General features: G+C 39.8%; 1 protein-coding gene across 6 annotated transcripts in view; it reads right to left on the bottom strand.

Moving 5' to 3' along the window:
* The window catches only part of angel2 (angel homolog 2 (Drosophila)), a 49651-nt gene that overhangs the window by 13677 nt on the left and 8429 nt on the right, over positions 1-27545 (bottom strand). For all 6 annotated transcript variants that reach the window (XM_043695851.2, XM_043695849.2, XM_087991339.1 and 3 more), the window contains 2 exons: positions 18943-19196; positions 28-97 (listed from right to left, as the gene is read on the bottom strand). In XM_043695851.2, the coding sequence (XP_043551786.2) occupies positions 28-97; positions 18943-19196 (324 nt within the window). The remainder of the gene's footprint in view (positions 1-27; positions 98-18942; positions 19197-27545) is intronic.

Below are 27545 nucleotides of genomic sequence, written 5' to 3'. Positions count from 1 at the left end.
TTCTGTGAAACAATCAACCAATCTTACCCAGTGATTCCAGTATTGGTTTCAACTGTTGCCTGTAGTGGTTGTTCTGAACTTCTTGTAAACATAAGATCTAGAAGGGATCAGTCAATGCAAGAAAGAGTGACATCCCGTAAGAAGTTTGTTTATCATAACGAGATAGCCAAAGGCAGTTAACATTGATGCACACAGCAACTGACTTTTTAAAAGAAAGGAACATTACCAGTTACTTTTCAAAGCTTCAGCACAACTGATTCAGAGGCTGTTGCTCAAAAACTTTACTGACTTCTTGTCACACCAGTAGAAATAATTGGTTAGCATTTGCACTATGCAATTTTAATTTGCAATACCCGTCAATAAAATTAGATTCTCTTCAGAAATTTTAATCTTTAAATGATTTGGATTCTTTAAATATGTTTAGGAAGCCTAGTTTAGCCAACTGTTAAGCTCACACAGAATATGGATATCATGTGCTGTTGATGAGTAGTGTCATATATAATTCCCCATTTGAATGGTGTATAAAGCCCAGGATCACATAATTTCATATGATATCAAACTCTTATATTGATTTGTTTTGGCTTTAACAAAGTGGTCTCTTGCAGAAACACAGGCACACAGCTGTAGATTTTATTTTAACAATGAAACAGAAGTTTATTAACAAAAGAAAAATGATAGAGTATAATATAATCCCATTAATACCAAAACAATCGATTATACACTGAAATAAACAAAAAAGCTTTTGTATAGTACCCAAAACACTACTCATACCATACTCAAACCACTATTCCTGCATCTAGCACCTTGGTAGGTGTAAGTCACTTGTGACTTCAGGTTTTAGACTAGAATCACAGGGCCAGGAAGAAGCTACCTTACACTAGCTTAAATATACACAGCTTGAAGTAACCTCTTCAGAGCTTTAGTCTTAACACTTTCCAGACTAACAAAAACTAACTTTTTACTCTGAGGTAGCAGTCTATACAGCCATCTATCCCAAGGACGCATGGCACTGTTCCTCTCAAAGTAAAAACTGTCAGCCAAAACACTCCCTCTCTAAGCTATGTGTGTTTAAAAATAACAGGTTCTCAAAGTCTCTAACAAACCCTGAGGTACCATTATTTATCATCCTGGATCGCAAAACAAACAGAAGTCCATTTGTGGTACACAAAATCTATTCACTCTAAGCCGAGGCCTCAAAACTGTTTTAAAATATATCACCATGGCTACATAAATATTAATTTAGAATTATAATGAAAATTATTAATTTCAAACACAAAGAAAATGCACCAATTAATAACTCACAAACCAGAAGATTCCCATTGTTTATTTCACAATGTGTGTGCTGAGTAGGGGGGGGAAACACAGGGAGTATATGCGAAGACTTATGAATTAACAATGCGAGTAATCAAGCTTTCTTGCTCAATAAGTATTTTCTATACACAAGAGGAGGGACAATGCTGTACAGTTCGAGGTGCTGATCATGTGCTGAAATGAAGTCTATACAACATTACTTACTAAATATTTAAGTATATGAAGCTATCGATATGAAGTTAGAAATTGAAATCTGATTAAAAGATGCTAGGAGGCAATGAATGAACAGCCTTTAACCAGACTGCTATTGAAAGTTTAGATTTAGATTACTTTACAGTGTGGAAACAGGCCCTTCGGCCCAACAAGTCCACACCGACCCGCCGAAGCGTAACCCACCCATACCCCTACATTTACCCCTTACCTAACACTACGGGCAATTTAGCATGGCCAATTCATCTGACCTGCACATCTTTGGACTGTGGGAGGAAACCGGAGCACCCGGAGGAAACCCACGCAGACACGGGGAGAACGTGCAAACTCCACGTTATAGTCCAACAGGTTTATTTGGAAGCATTTTGCACAGTTACCTAACAGTAGCTTGCCATCTAAATTCACATCTGTGACCATAGAAAACAAGTATTCCTCCATGAGGCACAAAGGAAAGGATTCAATAAGCATTCAGTAAAAAGAATGGGAGGCATTTTAATCTCGAAAAACAAATAGGTTTGAATCAAGTAGGAAGTAAAATGCAAAAGATTTCAAATCCATAGCAACCCTCTTTGACCTAATTCACTTTCAGTTTTAATGGCAGTGTGTGTTAGCAACATGCTCCTAGGAGGCAGCTCCTTCGCATTTTATATTTTAATTCAAGCTGCATTTATCCTCTGTTCCAGCAAACAGTGGCTAGTCAGATGTCCTTGGGCAATCAAAACTGCTCCCCATAACAATTGGACCACCTGATCACTTGAGTTTTTTTTAATGCATTACTCCTGTCACCAACCCTGCACGTGTCCTTCCCCACCTTCATACAACTACAATACGTATCCGTCCTCCTGCCCCAATCCACTGATGTCACTCCTGACCCCTTACTCTCCTAGCTTTCGTCACTACTCCCCAACCACTGCAACTTATGCATCTCCTCAAAAATGTAGCATCAATGCCTCATTTTCCATTCAAAATCTCTGTGTCACCCCTGACATTTAATCTTTCTTTTCCTCTTTAAGTGTCCTTGATTGTGGTTGGCTGCTACAGTCTTTCATTCAGACTGTCTGTGGCTGGGAGATACTTTACAAAATGGTAACCAAATCCTACCTTTAAATTTCTTCGTCCAGGTTTTCGATTCTCAAAACTGTCTCTGTCACATCTCAGTTTTAGAACCATTTTAGTTTTGACAACAAATCACAGATGGACACTTTGTAGTTGACAAGAATCTACTGATCCATGTAAAATCAATCCACAGGGGCAAGATTTCAGTAAACTTTCTGAATAACTTCATGTACCACCTTTTAGAATTCCTACTCCAATGGAAACTGGTCTGCAAAAATGGCTTACAGTTCACAAACTATGCAAGCTAAAGCTAATATGAACAAGTGTATCCATTTAAACTGACACCGAACAAGTTGTTTTGAACAGTAAGTACAAACTCTTAGTTTTAAAGTCTACAACAAGTGCACAATTTCCAAGTACTTTATATAAAAATAGGTGACTGTCCAGACCAGGTATTTCTTCAAATTTTAAATGTTTTGAAATTGTCCATGGCATGTTAAGAATACCTTTTAATAAGTTTTCCCTCGAAACTGAAACCAGGAAGCATTCCCATATGGCAATATGGAACAGACCTCTCAGATAAGCATTGTGGTACTTTTCCATGTGGCCATGAATTTCTACAGGCAGCTCACCATTGAGCCTGAGACAAGATACAGGAGACACTCTTGAGGCCAAATCTTACACTTTTCTGGCAAAATCAGAGTTGCGGCAGTAGTGGAAGGTTTCTCACAGCAAGGCCTAGCAAGTTTTCTCATAATATATTATCAAGCTTGTGCATTAAGTATCTACCCCGTCCCTATAGAGTTTCTCATGTCTGGTTTCATCCCAGTCTTACCATGTGCCGATTCCTCAACAATTCACCTCTCAGCAGATGTTTTCCCCAAGAATGGCAACCTTTGCATCTATGCCATTTTTAAAAGGCCACTGGGCACCCAGGTAAGCATTGGCATTCTGAAGCCACCCTGCTTGTTGACTGATAGAGTCAGAACATGATGGAGGAGGGAAAGGTGGCACTTGGTCAACAGGGACCAAGAGGTCATGGTGGACAGTGTGGCTCTGGCCAGCAGAAAAGGCTGTGTCGCCAGGCCCTGCCAACCTGGTCAGACTTTGCTACTTGGGTCAGTGCTGATTCCAAGTGGAGAGGAATGGTTAGCGATGTAGAAAGAAAGTCTTGTCTCTTCTGCTTTCTCTTTTCCATCAGGATGACTCCCAGACTCTTCTCTCTGCTACATCTCACACACACTATCACTGCTACGGTGTCTATCAAGCTCTGCCACTCTCACTATTGAACGCAGCATTCCCTCACTTGCTTTTGTTTGCCTCCTCCACCCTCCTACATTATCCCTGCATTCCCACGGTGCTGCGTCCTCAGGCTTTCACCCACGCCTAACATTAATAGATATGGCACCCAATGTAATCTCACTCATTGGTCCCTTTTTTCTCATCACAGGAGAGGACAGTCTACAACAGGGCAGAAAGCCGCTGGACAGGTGGAGGAGTGATTGACCACCTACAAGGGGTGAACCCTGGCTCTTCCTCGAGGAGATTGGGACTGCTCTGTGGGGATGCAGAAACGTTCATATTCTACCAAATGAGTGTGTTACACTCCACATTCCACTGCTACTTTCAATATTAACCCCACTGTCGATTTAATCATTGCACATCACTTCTAAGCACTGGCAGCAATGCCTTTTCTCAATTCATCTTGTGGTTTCTGCCAGCCTGCCCTGGATCTCCACAAGGAAACACCAGCTCCAGCAAAAGCACCATCTTCAATCTCGCAAGACAAGAGTACACAGGCCTCAGGGGAAGCACCAACAAAGCTGCTTTCTGCAATCTCTACCAGCCCAGATACAGATACCTTGGTGACAACTGTAGACGTAGAGTGTGGGTACACAATGTGGGGAGCACCTCACAGTGACGGCTCAGCAGCTGGTTGAGGAAGACATGGCCTAGGCTGCTGGCACTTGGACTGGAAGAGATGAGCCACCTGCTCAAACAAAAGCAGGAGAGGACTCTGTTGAGTCGGCGTTTAGAGACCGCATCCAAATGCACAGGGCTGAGCATCAGAGCGCAATCGCCCTTCATTGACCAGAGGCTGCATTGATGCAGCAAATCTTGCAATGGCCTGCCATGGAAAGCCAGGCCAAGCCCCCTCAGAAGTTGCTGGAGGACATCTTGAGAACTGATTGTAGCCAGAAAAAGATTGGTACAGATACTGAAGATTTTGGGGAAGAGGGGTGGTGGGGAAGAGGTGAGTAAATGATAGGTAGAGATGGAGCGCAGAGAGAGGGAGAGAGACAGAAAACAGTTGGGCAGACAAAGGAATGGGTAAGGGTGAGCCTGAGAGAGACAATAGTTGCTAATGGGGACATTAGCGGTTGACAATAGGTTGTTTGTGATGGCAGCCTAAGTAATGACAAGGTCTGGTATGCGGGGATTGGGCTAAGAATATGGGAGCAGCTGCTCAGGCTCTAAACTTTTTGAACTCGATATTGAGTGCTAAAGGCTGCAGGTCCACCAGAGAAAAATGAGATGCCGTCCATCTAGCTTGCCCTGAGCTTCACTGGAGCAACCCTGAGACAGATATGTTGGCCAGGGAACATAGTGGTGTATTGAAGTGGTAGGCAACAGGAAGTTGAGGGTCATTTTTACCAAACATGCCTAATATTTGGCTCCATTTGTGTGCAAAAAGTATCCATCTCAAAGAGTTGTCCAACAGTGCTGTGCCAGGAGGCACAACACACAGAGGGCCAGTGAGAGGGGATCTCAAAGGAGTAGGCACCCTGTGTGCTGCACATACATGGGCCTATGACCTATGCCTTTATCTTTTTAAAAACCCTCCCAGGGCTGCAGCTATTTTCTTTCACATTCCACCCTTTTGATTTCTAGCATGATGGAAGGTGATGGCGAGGACTCCTCTGCCAATAACTTCCAGCCTCAGCCTGATGTCCTCATGGTCCCCAACATTTTCACCCCACCCCCCAAGAAACTTGTATGTTTCAGTAAGGTTGCCTTTCATTCTTCCAAATCCCAATGACTATAGGCACCCTAATCAATATCTCCTATTAAAACAGTCCCTCAATACCTGGTATTAGCCTGTGAACCTTGTCTGGACTGCCAGTAATGTAAACATATCATTCCTTAGATAAGGGGATCAAAACCATTTCCAATATTCCAGCTGTGCTCTGGATTGTGCCTTGTGTAGGTTTAGTAAAACCTCCTGACTTTTAAACATATTCTAATTAACTTGTTGAGAGATGTTATTACACACCTTAGCAGCAGTTGGGACTTGAACCCAGGCCTGGCTCAGATGTAGGGACATTACCACTGCACTACAAAAGCCAGAGATTACTTTTGCAATAAAGGTCAACATTCCAACTGCTTTTCCTATGACCCACTGAACTCGGAATGCTAGCTTTTTCTGATTCATGCACAAATATTCCAAAATTCCTCCTTTCCGTAGCTTTCTGCAGATTTTCTCCATTTAAGTAAAATTCAGCTCCTCTATTCTTTCTGCCAAAGTGTGCAACCTTACATTTTTCCCACATAAATATTCAATCTGCTAAGTTTTTGTCGACTCACTTAACCTGTCTACATCTCTCTGCAGATTCTTTTGGCATTACCCATGGGTCTCACATGTATAACATTTCCACTTAGAGTACCTACCTCATAATTGCACTTTTTTTTCCTATGGTAAATAAAGAAAGATTAATTTATTTCACTGAGAGATAATGTTGCATATTGAGAAACCTTGTAAATCACCCACAGTGCTGGATTTTAAATAAATTAAATTAAACTACTTCAGACCTTTGTAAATTTAATGGTTAAGTAGTGTGTGACTTCAGCTCGTATAAAGCAAGTTGCCAGAATTATAATTCCTGTCTTCCAATTGATAAAAGACACAAGATCATTCAAAATTCCAATACTCAGCATTAATACAAAATATGCTCGTATTTAGACATGGGGATTTAAAAAGATGGAAACAGATTTCTGGTTCTTCAAAGGAAAGGTTTTCTTGATGGAAGTCTGGTACACCGACTTTGAAAGAAAATTCTAAAAAGGTCCGGGCATAGCAAGAGCCATTCATCATAAATACTTACAAATTAAGGTTTGAGCAAGTAGTGAGGGCGGGGTGTGGTGAAAGGAAGAGAGCAGGTGCAAGCAGAGGAGGCTTCCAAGTGGAAATTGCAGTAGTAAACTGACTGGATGTAAAGCTCATGTTATGGCAGTAGCAAGGTTGTGCAACATCTGGTTTAGCCGAAACAAGCTGGAGTAGCTGGAGCAAAGGGCAAACAGGTGCCAAGTGGAACCAAAAAGAATGGATGCAGTTTTATGATTTATAATCTAAAGAGCAAAGCTTTTCACTTAATATCGCCCTGAGTCTGGTGAGAAGCATTAACTTTAATTCTCTCTTATTTACTGTTTGTCCCAACAAGAACAGACCAGTACAAACTATCCAGAGATTTTAAAACCAAATTGCATTTACATTGCACTTCTAATGTAGAAATGGTCTCTAGGTTTTGAAAGAAACATAATCAAATAATATGGATACCAATCCATGAGCTATTCAGAAAGGAGGTAAAAAGCAAGTCAAAAGAATGGAATGATAAAACAGTTTACTAGAGGAAATGTGGAGGCTTAAGGAGGAATTTGTAGATCGTAGATCTAGGTAGATGAAGGCCTGACTATTAATAGTGAGCTGAGGAAGGAAGTCAGAAACAGAGGAGAGAAAATCTAAGATGGGATTTGAGTTTAATTGTAGAGTGTAACAAGACAGTGATTTAAATAACTGGCCAAAAGTTCTATATTTGAGGCATCAGATGACTGGGAACCAATGCACGATAGAGTATACGGGGCAATTAGCAAGCAAGGTGTCACATGCAAAAGGATATGGTCAGTAGAGGTTTGAATGAACTGAAGTTTAGGGGCTCGAAGATTCCAAAACAGTTCATGACACATTGGAATAGTAAAATCTGTAGCTCACTAAGGCATGGATGTGAAGCACAACATTGGAAGCACAAATTATGGCTTCAATCTCCCAATCATGTAACTTGAGGAACTCTTTATCCCATTAAATCTATTAGCATCAGGTCAAACATTTGCAAGGAAACCTCTTGCTGATTGCTATCTGATTGTCCCACCCCCTCTGCATCAAACACTGCTTGGAGCAACAGCTGAAGGTGGTAAAGGCAACTCTGCACAATATTGATACAGCACCCCTAACATAAGTTGCTTCACGTGAGTGTTATCAAATACAAAATTAATACTGATCTGCGTCATATAATTTATATGTATAAATATTCAGGCAGAATGAAAGCAAAACTTGAAATCTGAAATAAAAACAGAAAGGACTAGAGAAACTCAGCAAGTCTGGCAGCATCTGGAGAAAAAGTTAATGTTTCAAGTCCAATGGGACTTTTCTTTAAAACTAGGGCAGAATACTGAAAGTTCTTACTCTTGATATTGCCTATTGTGAAGTTTTTTCACTCTCTTCAGATACTTGCCATTACTTCCAAGAGTGTAAAGCCCAATATTGCCCATGCTATTGGCTACCACAGTGCTAAGTGAGATAGACTTTGAATGGGTCTAGCAACTCAAACTGGACATCTATTAGGTGTTATGGGTCATCAACAATAACAGAATTGTATTCAACCACAATCTGCAATTTATGGATCTCATATCCAGTACTCTACCACTACTGTTAAGCTAGTTTGATGAAGAATGCAGTTGGGCATGCCAGGACCAGCACCAGGTATACCTAAAAATGAGAAGTCCGTTTTGTGAAGTTACAACACAAGGGTACTTGAAGGCTGCTTCTGCTGTTTGGTTTGCAATAGACAGGGCTACATGATCCCAAAACCTTCGGATCAGATCTAAGATGTGCAGTTCTGCCACATCCACGACAAATAGGTGGTGAAGGCTCCACACATATCTCCATTCTCAACAATGGAGGAGGCCAGCACATCAGTGCAAAATTCGAGGGTGAAGTATTTACATTCACCTTCAGCGAGTTGATACATTTCAACTCTTTCTTGAGGCCCCAGCATTATAGGTGCCAGTCTTCAGACGATTCGATTCACTCCATGTGATATTAAAAAAAAATTGAAGATATGATACTGCAAAGGCTATGGGCCTTAACAAATTCTGGTAATAGTAATGAAAGTTTTGCTACAGATCCAGGCATGCCCCTAGCCAGTTCCAGCACACCTATAATACTGCTGTCTACCTAGTAATGTGGCAAAATTGCCCATGTATATTCTGTATGCAAAAAGCAGGATAATACCACCTGGTCAATTACTGCTCTGTCAGTCTACCATGATTATAAGCAAAGTGATGGAAGGGTTCATTGACAGTGCAATCAAGTGGAAATTGCAAAGGAATAACTTGCAAAGGAAATTGAAAAGGAATATCATTTCAGCTCTAAGATGTCACTGTAGCAGTTTGTCAGAGTAATGTTCTGGGCCCAATCATCTACAGTTGCTTTATCAATGACCTTCCCTCCATCAGAAGGTCAGAGGTAGGGATGTTTGCTGTGATTGTACAACATTCTGCACCATTCAGGACTCCTCAGATACTGGAGTAGTCTGCATCCACCTGAAGCAGGACTTGTACTATATCCAGGCTTGTGCTGACCAATGGCAAGCAATACTGACATCACACAATGGCCATCTTCAACAATGAGAATCTAACCATTGCCCCTTGATATACAATGGCATTACCATAATCAAATCACCCATTAAGCATATCCTGGGGGTTACCATTCCCTAGCGCCTAGCATAGACCAGCCCCATAAACGGTGTGGCTACAAGATAAGGTTGGAGGCTAGAAATTCTGTGGTGGGTAACTCACATTCTGCCTTCCCAATGCCTGATACTGTTTACAAAGCACAAATTAGGAATGTAATGGAATACTCTCCATTTGCCTGGTTGGGTGCAGCTCCAACAATTCTCAAGAAACTTGACACTATCCAGGAAAAGGCAACCCACTTAATTAGTACCACAACCTTTGACGCCACAGCCTGGTGGCAGCGGTACATGCAGTACAACTATAAAAAGCACTGCAGTAACTCACCAAGGTTCCTTTCACATCACCTTTCAAACCCACAACTTATAACAACTAGAAGGACAAGGGTAGATAGGTACATGGGAACATGATCATCTGCAAGTTGACCCACCAAGGTACACATAGAGTCAGAGGCATACAGCACAGGAACAGACCCTTTGGTCCAACCAGTCCATGTCAAACATAAACACAAATTAAATTAGTCCCACCTGCCTGTTCCTGGCATATTCCTATTCATGTACTTACATAGGAGTCTCTTAATCATCCTGACATGAAACTCTAAACAACATTCCTTCATTTTTGTTGGGACAAAATCTTGTAATGCTCTTCCTAACAGCACTGCGGGTGTCTTTACATCCCAATGACAGCAGCAGTTCAAGATGGCAGCTTATTACCACCTTCACCAAGGCAATTAGGGATGGAAAATAAATGGTGGCTGAACCAGCATCATTCGGATCTCAAAAACAATTATTAAAAAAAAAATGCAGTGCATCCATGAATGAAGTTAGACAAGCAACCTTATAGTTTAGATTAACATAGAATATGTAACAGAGAAATACTGCTGCTCACCAGGCACTCCATCCCTATCTGCATCTTATCCACATGCAGCCACTTAGACCCCAGCCTTCCAGTCTCTCACTAATTGTCTGCTTCCCTCTTCAGCAGTTTTGTCTCAGAGCGTGAGGTTAGAAACATTAGAGAGAAAGAATTACAATAGTCAGACGAGAGTTAGAGATTACAGGAGGGAAACACCCAGCCCTTTAATAATCACAGGCTTCTATGGCTTCACCCTTATATTTGTGAGGACCTGCAGTATTAAAACCATCCCACAACTCAATGTTCCTCCAATTCTCTAATCCCTCCAATCCAATCCCTGCCCTCTAATCTGGCACACAAACTGCATGAGCCTAAGATCAGAATGGGTGTCAATTTCTGGTTCCAGGTGCACATCAACGGAGTCAATGACACCAACTTCCTGTCCCAGTTTGGAGAGATATCAAGGGATATCTCTGTTAATCACATGTAGATGTAGGGCATTCATTTTAGTTTCACATATAAAAAGTAATACTTATTGAAACTGCAATGTGGCCAAATTAGGAGGTCATAGAGTCATAGAGATGTACAGCACGGAAACAGACCTTTCAGTCCAACCCGTCCATGTATATGATAGTAATCTTTCATTCTGTAAATAAATCTAAAACTGAGTAAAGATTAGCTCCAATGCTATCGTGTTCCAGTGGCTTTCTGTAACAGAACTAAAGAGTGCTATACAAAATGAAGTTATTATTGCTGCAATGGTTTATGAGCAGATAAATGGGATGAAGTGAATTGATCTTACTGAGCAATGATAAATTGCTTTTGCTGCTATAAAGTTTTAATGATAGACAGACTACAAGTAGGCACAGATTAGATAGGTACAGAAGTTAAGTAGCAAATGCAGCTTATTGCAGAAAATTGTTGAATGATACATCCTGAAAGAGGATTAATGGCTTGTGTAGGGGTGGAGCAAATGAAAAGACACTAAAGCTTGTGGGTAAACAGAGCCACCTACTGTTATAAATGCATGATGACTAGAAAGTTAAAAATCACACAACACCACGCTATAGTCTAACAGGTTTATTTGGAAGCACTAGCTTTCTGAGCGCAGCTCCTTCATCAGGCGGTTGTGGAGGATAAGATCACACTCACAGAATTTATAGCCAAAGGCATCCAGTGTATATGGAGATATGATACAGTAAACAATCTCAGATTAAAACTGTCATCTTTTATAATGGGATATGCTGGTTTCTGTTCTTTGATATGTAAATCCCAGAACTCCTTTTAAATTACATTCTCAAGATAGCTTAGCTTGAGTCTATCTGTGTCCCAATGCTATGAGAGACTGACAAACCCTCTATATAGTTTTACAGAGTTTTACATGGCTTCATGCAGTTTTTGAGCAAAATAAAATGTAATTCTGCAAAAACAAATTCACCCCATAGGCTTATATGTGTGTGCATGTAGGTGATTGAGTGTGCATGTGAGTGTGTGCGTGTGTGTATGCTTGGTTAAGTGAGTGTGATGGGGTAAGTGTGGGATTCAAGGAGAATGCCACAGGATGACTGAATTGTTTTGTTCATCCTCCCTGAAACGTTGGCCATTTTAGAACTGAGGTTTAAATCTTTTGGTATCTGGATATAGTATCCAGTTTGTTGTAATTGTTTTGTCAGTCATTTAGCCTGAATGCTTGAGGAGCTGGTTTTAAGAGTGAGATTAGCATTTATTTCTGCATTTAACTACAACATATTGGGTTTTGAAAGATAAACCACAGCATCTTGAAGAGGCAGGTTAACAAGTTCAATATGTTAACAGATCATTTTTCAATGGGACTTTAATCTATAACTAGTTTCTAAGGTTTCTTATAATTCACTTGTGGAAACAAGACAACTGAACTTATTTGAGGTGCTTAAGAAACCACAAGGAAATATTCCCATTAGTCTCAATACCTCTCAACTGCTTCCTTGCTTCATTGCACAAAAATCTTTTGTGCGTAGTACTTGCTCTAAGACTTACTTTCTCTACTTTTCTAATGGTTTGATGGTGACTTTTACCATTTGGTGGGTTTGGTTTCCATTCTGTATCTGTGACATTCCAAGCTAGCATGGATGCTGTTTATACTTGCTGTTTTAGTTTGGGTTTCAGAGGAGTACCCTGATGGCCAGCAAAAGCAGCACCAGAGAGACTTACACTGGTTGCACCACTAGCAGCAGCAGTATTCTCCCTAAAGATGCTGTTTTACAGCGTCATAATGATACATCAAAATCCCAAAGCACGACAGACATTGTTACTTTTAAATCCAAAATTTGTATTGCAAACAAAGTCTGCTACAGCCAAAAAAAAATCTGCACATGTAAGTTCAACTGCTGTCTGGTAAAGTTTTGTTTGTGACCCATGGAATGTCTCTGTAAGGAATGTGAAGTTGAAGATGGTTTCACTTTAGCAGCATCTGGGAAAGAATGGCATCTGTAGACTGCTATAAACACTTAAACCAGAGAGGGAAACGAACAGGGTGACAGAACAAGTAGGCTGATTATCCATCCCTCTCTTTTCAGCAGAAAGCCACTCTTGCAGAGTGCGCATGTTTTGGCCTTCCGAACTAGGGTTAAAAACCAACAGCAACATTAATCTGGATGCATTAGTGACCTGACAGTGTGAGGTCCCAATGTGAGGACTAATGTGCTTTGAGGTTATAACACTGAAAACAGCCAACTCCTGCGCTGATGGTAAAGAAAGAGAAAAGACTCTCTCTCACTCAGTGCTGACAGTAAGCTACTGTCAAAAAGAATCAGGGCAAAAAAATTTTCAATCAACCTACAAAGCCACGAACCTCAAAACTGACTGTTTAACTACCAATATTGACACTAAATGACAGGCAATCGAAGGACCAGATGTTTAACTATCTGCTCTTAACGAATAAATTCTCAGACTGATTTGTATTTCTAATATGCATATATGTGCTGCATTACTTTTTAGTTTTGTGTTTGGTACTTAAACTCATTTTTTTGTTAATACAATAAAGCTAATTAGATTTGCTCCTTTTAAAGCTTAAGATCATTTGGAATGAAAAAAAAGCACTAGAGAAACTCAGCAGATCTGGCAATATCGATGGAGAAAGAAAGTTAATGATTTGAATCCGATATGATTCATGCTCGACTCAAAGTGTTAACAGTTTCTCTACTGCCGGAATGTTGAGTTTCTCCGGCACTTTCTCTTTTCGTTTCAGATCTTCAACATTTGCAGTACTTTGCTTATTTTAAGAAATTCATTTGGGTCTGGAAGATAGGTATCCATCAGAAAAAGGATCTTTTTAAAAAATTAACTTGTTGCAACCAAGCAAGGGCACAGGTGGATGATCAAGAGGAGCCAGATGACCCCTTCTCAATCAAGTCATAAACAGTTAGAGGTACCTCATCTAGAACTACAACAAATTGGGAACCTCGCCTGGGGACTAGTCGCAACAGTAGGAGATGATGGGGAGATCTAATAGAAACTTACAAGATAATACATGGCTTGGAAAGGGTGGACGCTAAGAAATTGTTTCCGTTAGGCGGGGAGACTAGGACCCGTGGGCACAGCCTTAAAATTAGAGGGGGTCAATCGGGTAGAATGTGGGTTAGTGGAGTTGAAATGCCCATCAGCCATGATTAAATGGCGGAGTGGACTCGATGGGCCAAATGGCCTTACTTCCACTCCTATGTCTTATGGTCATATGATAATCAGAGAGATATAGGCATACGGGTACAGGCAGAGCTTAAGCTTCCTGGACATGTCTGATCATCAGTTTCTCAGGAAGCTCAGGGCTCAACAAAAGGTTCTTGGCAGAGATCTGTAACTGACTGAACGAAGATGTGCTGCCAAGTGAAACTGGTGGCCATACTTTCCCAGAGGCTGGTAAAGTGATACAATCCTCAGTTTCTTTAAAGTTTCTTCCAGGAATTGTTTGATTTCACAGTCAGCTGCTTACAAATGCATTACACACGTGACAATTGCTATGTTTGCCAGGGTTGGCAATTCTATAAACTAAAAGTGACAATGCCAGTCAAGTGAGTCGGTAGTCTGGTCTTCTTTTCTGCCTGGTTGTGATAATCAGGATATTTCAGATTATTCAGGTGTGTTCATTAAGTATAAGGGCTTGCAGTTCAAGATTTTTCAGCTGGGATGCAACCACAAAAACATGTTTACACAAGTGTGCAAATTCCCAGGGAGTGGCCATGACGCACTTGCCCTGTGTCTGTTCACTTTCTCAGAGCTTTTTAAACCGTAAAAAACATATTGCACCTGGCTGCTTGCAAACAAGAACTAACCAGTATAAATATGGTTTATAGCGTTCATAAGGAATCTAAGCAATAATGCCACAATTAATGTCAAATAAAATCATAAGCCAAAGAAGCAAAAGTAAACCTTTCAGCCCCATCAACTCAGCTCTACCATTCAGTAAGGTAATGGCTGATTGGACAATCCTCAAATCTGCTTTCCTGCCTTTTCCTTATAACCTTTACTGATTAAGTCCATCTCAGCCTTGAATATACTTAATGAACTAGACACCCAATATTCTGCATTAAAGAATCCCACAGATTCACCACACTCTGGGAGAAGAAATTCCTCCTCATCTCTGTCTTAAACCCCATATCCTGAGATTACGTCCCTGGTCCTAGATAGACTCGTCCACAGGAGGAAACAATCTTTCTGCAGCTACCCTGTTAAGTTCTCCAAGAATCCGGAATGTTTCAATAAGGTTGCCTCCATTCTTTTAAACTCTAGTGAGTACAGGCTCAACCTTATAACCTTATCCTCAGAAGATAGTTCTTCATATGTGGGATCAGCCCAGTGAAACGTCTCTGGACTGCCTGCAATGCCAGTATATCTTTCCATCGATAAGGGAACTAAATCTGTTCACAGTTTTCCAGCAGTGACCTGACTACTGCCTTGAATAGTTTTCGCAAGGCCTCTCTGTTCAGAATCAGTGACCAGCATTGTGTGAAATATACGTGGATGTGAAGTTGCTAGTCAGTTGGTACTCGAGCTCAGGGTACTTCCTCCTATCTTGGAAACTGCATTCCAACAGAGATCAGATTCTGGTGATAACTACTTCATCCATGAATATTCTCAGAAAGTCACAGAGATTTAACAAATGCAGCTTTTGGGTACGAAGGGGTATATTTGTCAGAGCTCATGCCAATGATTTTCATTCACACTGGGTTTGGAAAGTTGTTGATTTCCAGCTAGGACTGTGAACAGCTGAAATGGAACTAGAGAAGTCCCATTCAACCCAGGTCCCCTGGGAACCCACACTTAATCTAATTTAATAGCTGCAATTGTGATAATCTGCTTTTGTCACAACCTAACTGCCTCATCAAAATGCTGCCTTTAAGCCTTTCTCCTTTCAGATACATAAGAATCGTAAGCTGACCAGGTAATCGTGCAGGAGTAGAAATTAGGAGAGTGAAAGAAAGTTGAGAATGAAGAAATCCTGTCATTCACTCTTAACTGACACTGTATGTAATCTAGCGGGTAGCTTAGAGGCAGGATCTGTAGATGTTCCGTCACAGATGAAATCGGTGAAAAGATGGCATACTGGAGAATACTGAAAGGATATACACAGATTTTTGGCGCATGTTTATTAGAAAGCATGGAATCACTGTCAAGAAGCATGGATGATTCCAACACCAATGGCTCAGGGCTTTGATTAGAATTTTTTGGCATGTCAAACTGGTCAAAGTCACAGTTTCCACTGCAACACAAGCAGGAGTTCAATATGACAAGATGTGCACCAACAGTTGGTATGTTGAAGCTGCACTTCAGGAACTTTGACAAGATCTGTTCTTCTGAAAAGTCACCAGACTTGAAACATTGAGACTGTTTTCTCCCCGCATACACTGCCAGTTTCTCCAGCAATTTCTTTTGTTAAATATGTGAAAGAATGTATTTCATAAGAGTGATCATAGGTGAACTTTGTATGCCATGTAGCCATTACTTAATTTTATCATCAACTAGTTGGGAGGTCGCCATCTCTGAATGCCAGCTCCTGGCCTGCCTGTCAAAACTGCTAATTTCAGGCTTCTTCTCGCCTACAGAAATATCGAGATTACTGGAGAAACAATACTGATTCTCTATCTAGTTTGTTCTGTGCTCTCTTTATCTGAAAGGAGGGAACAAGGAAATTACAAGAGAAGGTAATGGCACACACTGAATGGACAAATGGTGAACATCTGATTAGCAGGACTACCAGGAAGAGAAGTGATATTAAGAGGAGGGTAAGTCATAGGCTATGCGTAAAATTGCATTTTTCCTATCAGTCTCCAGGTACATCTTTATGATTTCATTAGCAGGGTTATTTTTTCCCTCCCATAGGCATTAGATCTAAAGACAAATCAGTACAGTGAGGCAAAGACCTGCATGTTGTGACTCCACAATGACAATCCCTTTGCTCCCCAACTGCTCCAATCCACCAAGTGTCCTTTGGGAAATCTGGAAATCGAATGCAAATTCAGTGGCTGGTTAAAAACCCACTGATAGATGCATTACAATCTGATGCAAGCCCCCTTTGCATTCAGTCTTACTGTAGCATATTACCATATTCAAATGCCCCTCAGTGTATCAAATTCTGGGCATCACAATTCAGAAATGACATCAAGTCTTAGAAAAGGAGTGCAAGAGACATACAACTTTGGTACAAGGGATGGATGATTTCAATTACGTGAAGAAGTCCTAGAAGAAGGTTAAGACTTGATACAGCTGTTTGAAATTAGGAAAGAGTTTGAAAACAGTAAATAAGTTGAAACTGTTTCCCGTGGTAGAAGGATCAACAGCCAGAGGGCACAGGTGTAAGATAACAGGCAAAAAGACCACAAACAACAAGAAGATAAAAGGAAAGATTTTATGAATTGGACTGCACTGCCTGAAAGGATGGTAAAAACAGATTCAACAATACATTGTAAAAGTTAATTGGTTCAACATTTAAAGCTGAAAAAATTGTACGGAAAAAGAGCAGGGAAGTGGACTAACTGAATAGCTCTTTCAAAGCATTAGTGCAGATATGACAATCAATTAGCCTCATTTCGTAATGTATCATTCTATAGTTCTTAGTTGGCATACATGAGCTCCCCATTCTGTTATGGTCTTCATAAAAAAGGATCGAATTTATTTAGTTTCCATTTCTGATAAAAGCATCTGTAAACAAAATATTGACATATCCATTTGACGTTACATAAGCTGCGATACTGAAAGATTTGTTACACACTTCTAATACTTGATTTGTTGCTTTTATGTGTGCAAATACAAGGCATTGAACAATTAAACCTTTAACTTTTAAAGTATTGATCCATTTATCTGTTTGCTCCTCTCACTTTTAAACTGGCATGCATCTTGCACCTAGAAAACAATTTGCAAATTACACAAAAATAAAACAAAGAGTAGATCTGAAACAAAAGACAAATTGCTGGAGAAAATTAACAGGTCTGGCAACAACTGTGGAGAGAAAGCAGAGTTAACGTTTCGGTCTACTGACCCTTCTTCAGAACTGAGAACACTCTATACAACTGGCACAAGTAACAGCTCGATTTACATCTGCTCTCCTTCTCTTAAGGAAAATTGAAGTTTAAGAATAGGAACAGAATGAATATGAATGGGGATAAGACTGCCAGCCAGGGTTCTTGTGGTGTAGTGATCTTCAGGGTCATTGGACTCAAAATGTTAACTTTGCTTTCTCTCCACAGATTTTGCCAGACTTGCTGAGTTTCTTTGGCAATTTCTGTTTTTTGTTGCAAGATACACATTTCACCCAATATTTTAAGCATTTGCTTTCCGTTTGTGAAAAATGATAATAATATTTAAAAAAAGGGATGAACAGACCATATGATCCTGATCTAGTCTTGGACTCGATTCCCATGTTTCTGTCCTCATTAAACAGTTTCCAAATCAAGTTATAACACTGGCACAAATAACACCTGCTCCTCTTCCCTAAATAAATATTCACGTTTAAGAATAAGAAGTCAATAAATGTGAAGGGGCATAATTCTACCAGTCAGGGCTCTTGTAGAGCAGTGGTAGTGTTTCTGCCTTCAGGCCAGTCTTGAAGAACGGTCACTGGACATTTTAACGCTATTTCTGTTTGTTCTCCACAGGCACTATAAGACTACTGAGCTTATCAAACTATTTCTGCTTTTGTTTCACATTTTCAGCAACCAGAATTCAGTGTTTTATTATATTCAGGCTCTAAGGGCCAGGTTCAAGTTCCACTTGTTTCAGCGGTGTGTAGAATATGTCTGAGCATGTTAGTTAAAATAATACTTTCTCAGTCAATAGTGCAGTGCACTCTACAGAACATCTGCAAGTGTCTCTGTCTACATATCCTACTCACAACCATTTTTCCTTTCTTTATTTGTTGTCTCCTTTAATCTGTTACTTTTATTTGGATATACAGGCAAGTTCACAGGTGTCCTTTGCCTACTTGAGTAACTTTTATTTTTAATGTAAATTCCAATTTCCTGCATCATCTGGGGGTACTCAAAAGCCCAATCAACCCTGTCCTTACCTGTAGCTACATTTTTGCACCTTTTCAGTCTGGATGAGTGATCAGAAATGAGCAAGAATCTTGTTTAGGTTTGGGAAATGGAGGCAAATTAGCTTTCCCTCCTTCCTGTTGACTGAGCAGACATCAGCTTTAGGAATTTTCTGGTTTGTATGGTACATCACCATGAAATTCACATACATTAAGCCTTTAGGAAGATGTATAGGAATGCATTTAATTGAACTACTTACATCTGCATCCAACTGTTTCAGTTCCTTAAGGATGTTGGGAAATCGGAATCCCCATTGCAACAAGGACTGACTGCAATGTTTATACAAATGACTATTGTCTTCCAACAAATCCTGTGCCAGAATATTGTACGACATCACTGAAAAATCAAAACCTTCCTTCTGTTTTCCATTCGAAGCTTCTTTTGATTCACTAGTACCTTGGTCGCTCTTGTATAATGAAGTAAAATCCTCCCATTTCCTATGCACTGCCCCTACTGGAAAGAGATTACAATTGAGAAAAACGAAATCACAGAATTTTATATTAGAATTAGACAACAATGTTATATGCCAATGTTTCATTGCGATCCTAGTTATTACATGATACCTTAATCGGCATAGTTGAGAACACTTCAATTTGTAGTGATGAATTCTTAAAGAATATATATCACTGTGGTTTCAGGCACATTGCAATAAATAGGGGAAGCCAACAACTTCTCATTTCCCACAGAGAGAGAAAGGAGAAACATGCACCCACCTTGGGCATTATGCACACATCTCTTAACCTGAGAACAGATCTACTCTTGGATGAAAAAGGCAATTGCTGGAGAAATAATGAAAAAGTCTTGTAAATATAAAACCTAATAAACTAACATTAATCTCATTGAATTCTAGTCCCTGGAGCTTAAGTTTGGATGAACCACAGCAGCTTAAATAAGGAAATAACTTGGCACAGTTAGTTTACTATCATATTATCACATAACTGATAACATAGTTACACTGAACTTTAACATAATAAAATGCCAAGACAATTCATCGGAATATCATAAAGCAAAATATAACACTGAGCTACATGAGGAGGCATCAGATGTCAAAAAGCTTGATCAAAGCATAAATTGTGAAGAGTAATTTGAAGAAGGAAGGAAGGTGAAGAGATGGAGCAGTTTAAGGTAGGGAATTCCAAAAGCTTTGTGCTGAGGAAACTGAAGGGGATTGCCACAAATAGTGGAAAGGTTCAATTCCTGGATGTCTAAGAGGCTAGAATTAGCTAAGAACAGATACCTCAGTGGTCACTGGAGCTGAAAAATATAGTGGTACGGAAGAGATATGGAGATATTTGGAAACAAGAGTGAAACTTATAAAAATCAAGACACTGCTTGACATGATTTTGAATTAAATTACTGTCCTTTCACTGTCACTAGACCAAATTACTCGCACTCCCTACCTAACAGGACTAAGAACCTTACATCCTAAGAACTGCAGTAGTTCAAGAAAGCAGCTCACTTTCACTTTCGCTATTGCAATTAGGGGATGGCAGTTAGTGCTGCCCTAGCCAGTAACAATATTGTTTCATGATCAAATGTTTTTAAAAAGTGAGCAATGGGATCACTGGTGAATGGATCCTAGTCTGAATTATTACAAAGACAGCAGAATTTGAATAAACTTAAGTTTATACAGGATAGAATGTGGGAGACAAACCTTGGGTGTTTTGGAATAATATATATTGATGGTTTCACAAGCAGGTGAGATAAGACAGAAGCAAAATTATACAATGTTATGGAGGGGGAAATAGGTGCCGTAATAATGATGCAAACCTGTGATTGCAATGTCATTTTGGGGTCAAATACAAAACCAAAATTGTGAACAAACAATCTCAGATTGTTGCCAGGGAGAGAAATTGAGTTGGTATCCAAGGAACAAGGTTTGCAGTGGGGCCAAAAACAGTAGCTTCATTCTTTATGATACTTTCATTTTTTGCTCATCCAGTGCTGAATATCAAATAAGCAGCATGATAATCCACAAATAACGGAGGACCCAAGAGAGGTAGTGGTGAAGGTCAAGGTAAAAATGTCATACACGTTACTGATTCTCAAAGTTAAGTCTTGTTGAATTCTTTGAAAGTAATTAACCATTTCAAAAAAGGAGTAATTCTTTTGAAAATTATGAGGCCACATCACGAACGAGATATCTGGCCATCTGTTTTTATTAATGCAGTTGCCAAATAGCCTTGTCGTGAATGCTTGGCAGAGTTCCAAGAACCACTAGCATAATCAGCTCAGCAACGGTCTATTTGCACAATTTAAAATGACAGCGTTAGCTTTGATGACTGACATCTTCATGCAGTGAAAGTAAATTTTTCTTCCTTAGATATAATGTTTCAATATGTGGGCTTATTTGGACAAAAATAAGCAGTATGAGAAAGAGTAAAGCTTCTGTTACTGATACTGTGAATAGCTGTGTCTGGTTTTATAGGATTGTAAGAGCAATAGCGCAACTCCAGACACTTTTCATTTCACTAGGTATTTTAAACACTTGTCACTATTGTTATATGGCTACCTTTCAGTAAATAAAGCATACTAATTGAATGGGCATGGAGCATTGGGCTGCGGCTAGGGGTGGGGGTGGCACACGAGTATGTAAGAAGACATACAGCATTTCAAGGGGTAGTGTAAGACGTTTTACTCTTACTTATTAATAGGTTTCTGAATCCAGAATTGGTTCACAGGTCATGAACATCATATCCTATAGAAACTGCCTAGTGTCCAATAAAATTGTGGGAGTGCATATAATGCCCAAGGTGCTTATCCCTGCAATGGAAGCAGCCAGTTTGTGGGCGCATCCAAATTCTTATCCCACATCCGAAATTGAAATGAAGATGGGAATCTCAGAATCCGTCCTATCCACCGTTTGTAAAAGTCTCTGAAGTTGACCCAACTCAACAAAAATCCAGGTCCTCATTTTAAAAAAAAACTCAAAATGCCCTCAATGGCCTTTATGAAACCTGAACTCCTTACACTCCTCCATCTCTACAACGTTCAAATATTTAATCGATTTGATTCCAATATTTAAGTCATTAAGTCCTCCTCCATCTCTTGATCCTGTTGGTGGGTATTGCTGTAATGTTAAAAGATTAAATGGGAATATCTCTCTCTGGACATGAATGTAATATTAAAGGGTTAAAACTACACTGACTGAACATTCTGAAAGTGTGCGGGGACAACATTCATGCAGCAATGTGGATGACTCCCACTCCATTTAGACAGACATTTGCCACTACTCCCCTACTATTATCATTCAGTGCCTTCCATTCAGAAATGCCATCATAGCCATCCCCAAAGCTAGGTATGTCACACCTGCATTGTCTTGGGGGATCACTGAGTCAGGAAATCGTCTGCATAACAATTCCCCAAGATTAGGGCATTTATATTTGCGTTATCTCCAAGGATGATCTCATTTTACCAATGTACTTGGGGCAACATGTGACTGTGAGGGAGTGGCCAGAGTATCTGTAAGCATTGCCAACTGATTTGTATAAAGGTGATGTGTTTTCTTTGTTCAGGATCTCTCTTTGACTCGACTTTGCATGCCTGCAAAGAGGGTTAAAGGGTCACACAGCGTGTTCAGGCTTTAATAAATTTTTAACTGTTTGCAGAAGTTGGTGTGTGCAAATTGCATCTCGTGTGTGAAACCTCGGGAAAAGAACCTAACATATGGTGGCAGTGGTGGGATTCCAACATACACGGAGCTTCCAGGTAGATTGAATAATCGTTCATCGGAGTATTGGTTGCGTAAGATGGATGCGCCCACAAGATAAGCTTCACCTTGATCTCTCTCTCTAAATTTAATACTCAATCGACCCCTCGTCTGCTGGGACTTGGTAGTGACGGAATCTTTGAGGTCACTCACACGCTTGCACACAAAGTTGCTTTGCACAAACCTGGGTTGTGATTGGGGTTAGAGTCTCCTGACATAAAGACTAAAAATGGGGTTCGAGTCCCCATGAAAAGTAAAGTGAGAAAGGGATTAAGTCCTCAAGGGAAAAAAGGAGTTTAAAGTCCTCTACAAACATGAGGTTTGAGGCTCCAGAGCAGGAATAAAAATTGTTAGAATCTGGTACGTCTTGAAGTTATCGCCTTTATTCTCCACACACCCCCTTTCTTAGAGTTATTGCCTTTATCCCCCATACCTCCCCTGAGAAGTACTGTTAGGACAGCATGTGTCACTGGCAAATGTGGGAGAAAGTGGAGCCGGTCTGCTCGGATCCTGACAATGAAGTGCGTTAACTGACGGGAAGCTTTGTCCAGGCTTTTGTTGTGAGAGTCTCAGTTTCTGAGCTGTGGACTCAACTCGATGTGTCTTTGTTCTGGGGGGGAAGAGAGCTTGGACTGCGGTGCCATGTGGTCAACTGCAAGGGATTTCTCTTTTTATAAAAGTGTAATTTCATTGAGAGAATGGAAAAAAAAGAGAAACACTGAAATTAAGGTTGTACTAGCACTTGGGTTGAAAAAAGGAAGTTTCAATATAAATTATGGCATACTGGAAGTGTTTGATATTTAAATATTTTGGTTTGTTAAAATCCTGGTTTAGAAAATCCTTTTAATTGACTGTTTAGCCTTGTTTGAATCAGAATCTCAATTCAGTGTGTCATGTGGGCTATATAACAGGGCAGATTTTGTTTTTAAATAAAATTGTACAATATTATGTCCTTTTTAAATGATCAAACTTGAAACCTTAAAATAAATTGATTGAGGTCTTTGAGCCCCTGATTTGTCTGAAATTCTAGAATGCCTGTTTAAAAAACAATTGTGTCAGTGGTCATGCCTTAGCCAGATGAGATTATTGTATTAAATTATCTTTGCTTATTTTTAAAATGCAGAATGTTCACAAAAAGAAGACGGCATTTTAATTTTGATGTTTTGCTAAGATTTTAGAGAATATTAGAACTTAAGCTGAGCTGTTTAAGTTCTTTCTATTATTGTTAAGACTTCATTGGCCCCCTTCATATTGTAAATTCAAAGAATATTAATCTCTACTAGAGTTGCCACTGTAATTCTGACTATTTTATTTGGAAAGTTTTATTTGGAGAACATATCTTAATATATTCTGCACTTGTTTCCCATGAATAGTTGAGATTTAAAACTGAACTGAAACTGCCTCTTAAATGGCTTAAGCACAGGAAACATTTTGTTGTTTTCTTGCTATTCTAGCTTATTGAACTACTTTTCCTGACAGCTTTCACATTAGCCAAGTATTAATTTGTTAAAAAGAAAAAAAATTTGAATAACCTGAATGGGATATCCGAAAGCTTGATTTTAGGATCATTGACTGTTGTTTATAAATGACTGAATTGTTTAAGCAGTAAAATTTAGAAGTCTATGGATTGTATAAAACTTGATAATGTCATAAATAGTGAACGAGTAACAAACTTCAAGACAACTGAGAATGTTGGAATAGGCAGACATAATTGAGTGTAGTTAAATGTGTGACTGTTATCACACTGATAACCACCTTGGAAAGGAAGGAATGAGAGAGGAAATGCAAAGATACTTTCAGTAGCTAACATCGTCTCTAGAGTTTCTCCATTCACTGGTAAAGCACACCTTCAGACTACCACCCTCCCCTCCACAACCTGATCCAATCAGCTCCACCATCATGAGCATGAAAAGTGAAGAAACTAACGATGGTGAAGAGGCGGTCTGTACGCTTTTTGTCAGTGGCCTTCCTATGGACATTAAAGCACATGAGCTTTACCTTGTCTTTCAATCATTTAAGGAATATGACGGTTCACTGATGAAGCTAACATCACAACAGCCAGTTGGCTTTGTTACACTTAACAGCAGAGTGGGAGCAGACGCAGCGAAAGAATGATGCATTCACCCAGGCTGTTGCTGCAGTTGCAGCTGCTGCATTTCACAGTCCATCTGAAGTATCCTCCATGTGAAGCATCTCTGCAATGATGGAAGTCCATTAGTTTTGTTCACCATTTAACTGCCCTTTACCAAGAATTAAGGAGTGGTGGGCAAAGATAGACTGAATTTTGTTTTCAGGGTGGACTTTACTGAAGAAAGTTTTGGATAACTGGCTCATTGCCACTCGACTCGAAGGGGGCGGACTGGTCACTATGGACTGTGGATTAAGAACTTTACTGGTGAACTTTTTTTCCACGTGGGAGGATTCTGCAAGTTCTATTTACTGCATGGGTGAGTAATTTTTGTTGTTATAAAGATTGCATGTTGTATATCAATAACTTGCTTAAATACTGGCTGTCAGAGTCTTATGAAAGCTGGTAGTGTCATCGAGATGGTTATCATGGAATGACAAAAGGGTGGAATGTTATGTTAAAAGATTAACTTGTAATATCTCTCTGGGCATTAATGTAATATCAAAGGGTTAAACTGCACTGACTGAACATTCTGAAAGTGTGTGGGGATGACATTCATGCAGGAATGTGGATGACTCCCATTCAATTTAGACAGAAATTTGCCACTACTCCCTTACTATTATCAAATTAAACTATCATTCAGTGCCTTCCATTCAGAAATGCCTTCATAGCCATCCCCCAAAGCTAGTTGTGTCGTGCCTGCATTGTCTTGGGGAAACAGAGTCAGGAAATCATCTGCATAATGATTTTCCAAGATAAGGGCATTTATATTTACATTATCTCCAAAAATGATCTCATCCAACCAATGTACTTGGGGTAATGTGTGACTGTGAGGGAGTGGCTGGGAGTTGTTTTGAGTGGCATGTGACTATGGGGGAGTGGCCAGAGTATCTGAAAGCATTGCCAACTGACCTGTATAAAAGGATGTGTTCTTTGTTCGGGGTCTCTCTTTGACTCGAGTTTGCATGCCTGCAAAGAGGGTCAAAGAGGTCATCTAGCCTGTACAAGCTTTAATAACTTTTAACTGTTTGCATAAGTTGGTGTGTGGGAATTGCATCTCGTGTGTGAAACCTTGAGAAAAGAACCTAACACTGTAGCCTTCAGAAGAACTGGTCCTGTTCTTGGAATGCATTCACATCACAGTCTGTCTTTAAAGCCATTACAAAATCTCTCTTTTCAATCATAGTTCTTAAAATGTCCAAACCCTATCTGGCGTTTATTTGCATTGTGCATTGTGAACTATTGTTGGATTACTTTGTTAAAAGCTCTAAATTTAAAAGGCATAAAATGTCTAAGCAACACCAAGACTTGATATCATCCTTTCTGGACACTTGTAGCGCACACATAACATCATTCCATTAAATGTATAACTAGGTACAACTTAAAAGTTCTGAGGGATTCCTTATACGTACCTTCCCAAATGGCATAACAATTGATGTATGAACTGCTCACAGAAAACCAAGTGCCATTCCTAAATAAACCTGGTAAATCATACCTAGATTAATGACTATCATCACATCACAAGCAAAGTCCCAGGTCCTGAGTCAATAATGGAGGCCCACTATTCACTCCACTAACCATGGGGTACCCAAATAGAAATCCAAAAAGATAGACAACCTAGGTTGCAGGTTAAGACTCTCACATCATGTTACCAACATGTTTGTTAACTGAGCCATACACAATCGCAAACATTTAGCTAAGCCCTTTTCCATATTTCTTGACATTACATTAAAATGCTCAAAATCAAAATTAGATGCAGGCATGTTAGTACACTGCAGCAAGTGATGGTACATGCATTGGAGACGCAACGGCTAAGTATATGTGGCATTACTGAACTGCATAGTATTGTTATACTTAACTGAACACTGTGGTTTCCTTCAAAGGTACTTGTACTTTTGATAGTTATAAGACATTTTTGAAGACCTCAAAGGCAAAGTTGGCAAAGCACAGCATCCTTATTACAGAAGCAGTTGCACCCAATGGCATGCAGCAGCAGAGAGAATGGAAAGGAGGGCAAACATATCCACCCAAACAACAACTTGGGTTCCTTTACTCACATTATGTCACGAAGCCCAATACATTTAGGTACTCCAACCCCTTAAGAAACGAAATTTATTTTGAACTACATTCAAAATGGACACTATAACCCACACCAAAGTAACCTGGATGTAGGTTTGCTCGCTGAGCTGGAAGGTTCATTTTCAGACATTTTGTCACCATACTAGGTAACATCATCAGTGAGCCTCTGGACGAAGCACTGCTGATGTTCCTGCTTTCTATTTATATGTCTGGGTTTTTTTGAGTTGGTGATGCCATTTCCAATGGTGATGTAATTTCCTGTTCTTTTTCTCAGGGGATGGTAAATGGAATCCAAGTCAATGTGTTTGTTGATAGACTTCCGGTTGGAATGCCATGATTCCAGGAATTCACGTGCATGTCTCTGTTTGGCTTGTCCTAGGATGGATGTGTTGTCTCAGTTAAAATGGTGTCCTTCCTTATCTGTATGTAAGGATACTAGTGAGAGAGAATGGCCTTCCAACCAGAACTCTACCAACAAACACATTGACTTGGACTCCATTTACAACTCCCTGAGAAAAAGAACACAAAATGACCAGCACAGGAAATGACATCACCAACCCAAACAAACCCAAACATGTAAACAGAAAGCAGGAAACATCCACAGTGCTTAGTCCAGAGGCTCACTGAGGATGTTACCTAGTATGGTGACGAAACATCTGAAGATGAACCTTCCAGCCCAGTGAGCAAACCTACATCCAGAACCTCAACTGAGATACAAACCTTCTCAAAACTCACCAAAGTAATTGATCTAGGGACTGGTAGCCAAATCAACTTTGACAGCTATTCAATCTGATTTCTTAGTCTTCACTTACAAATACTGTTCACAGAAGTTTTTTCAGTAGCAATTGCACAATTAAAGATCTGTAACTATAATTTTGGTGACTCG

This window comes from Chiloscyllium plagiosum, unplaced genomic scaffold, assembly GCF_037043375.1.
Source record: "Chiloscyllium plagiosum isolate Xiang-an unplaced genomic scaffold, Cpla_swu_hap1 HiC_scaffold_10, whole genome shotgun sequence".
In the NCBI taxonomy this organism is placed as follows: Eukaryota; Metazoa; Chordata; class Chondrichthyes; order Orectolobiformes; family Hemiscylliidae; genus Chiloscyllium; species Chiloscyllium plagiosum.
This window is presented reverse-complemented; position numbering and strand designations above follow the sequence as displayed.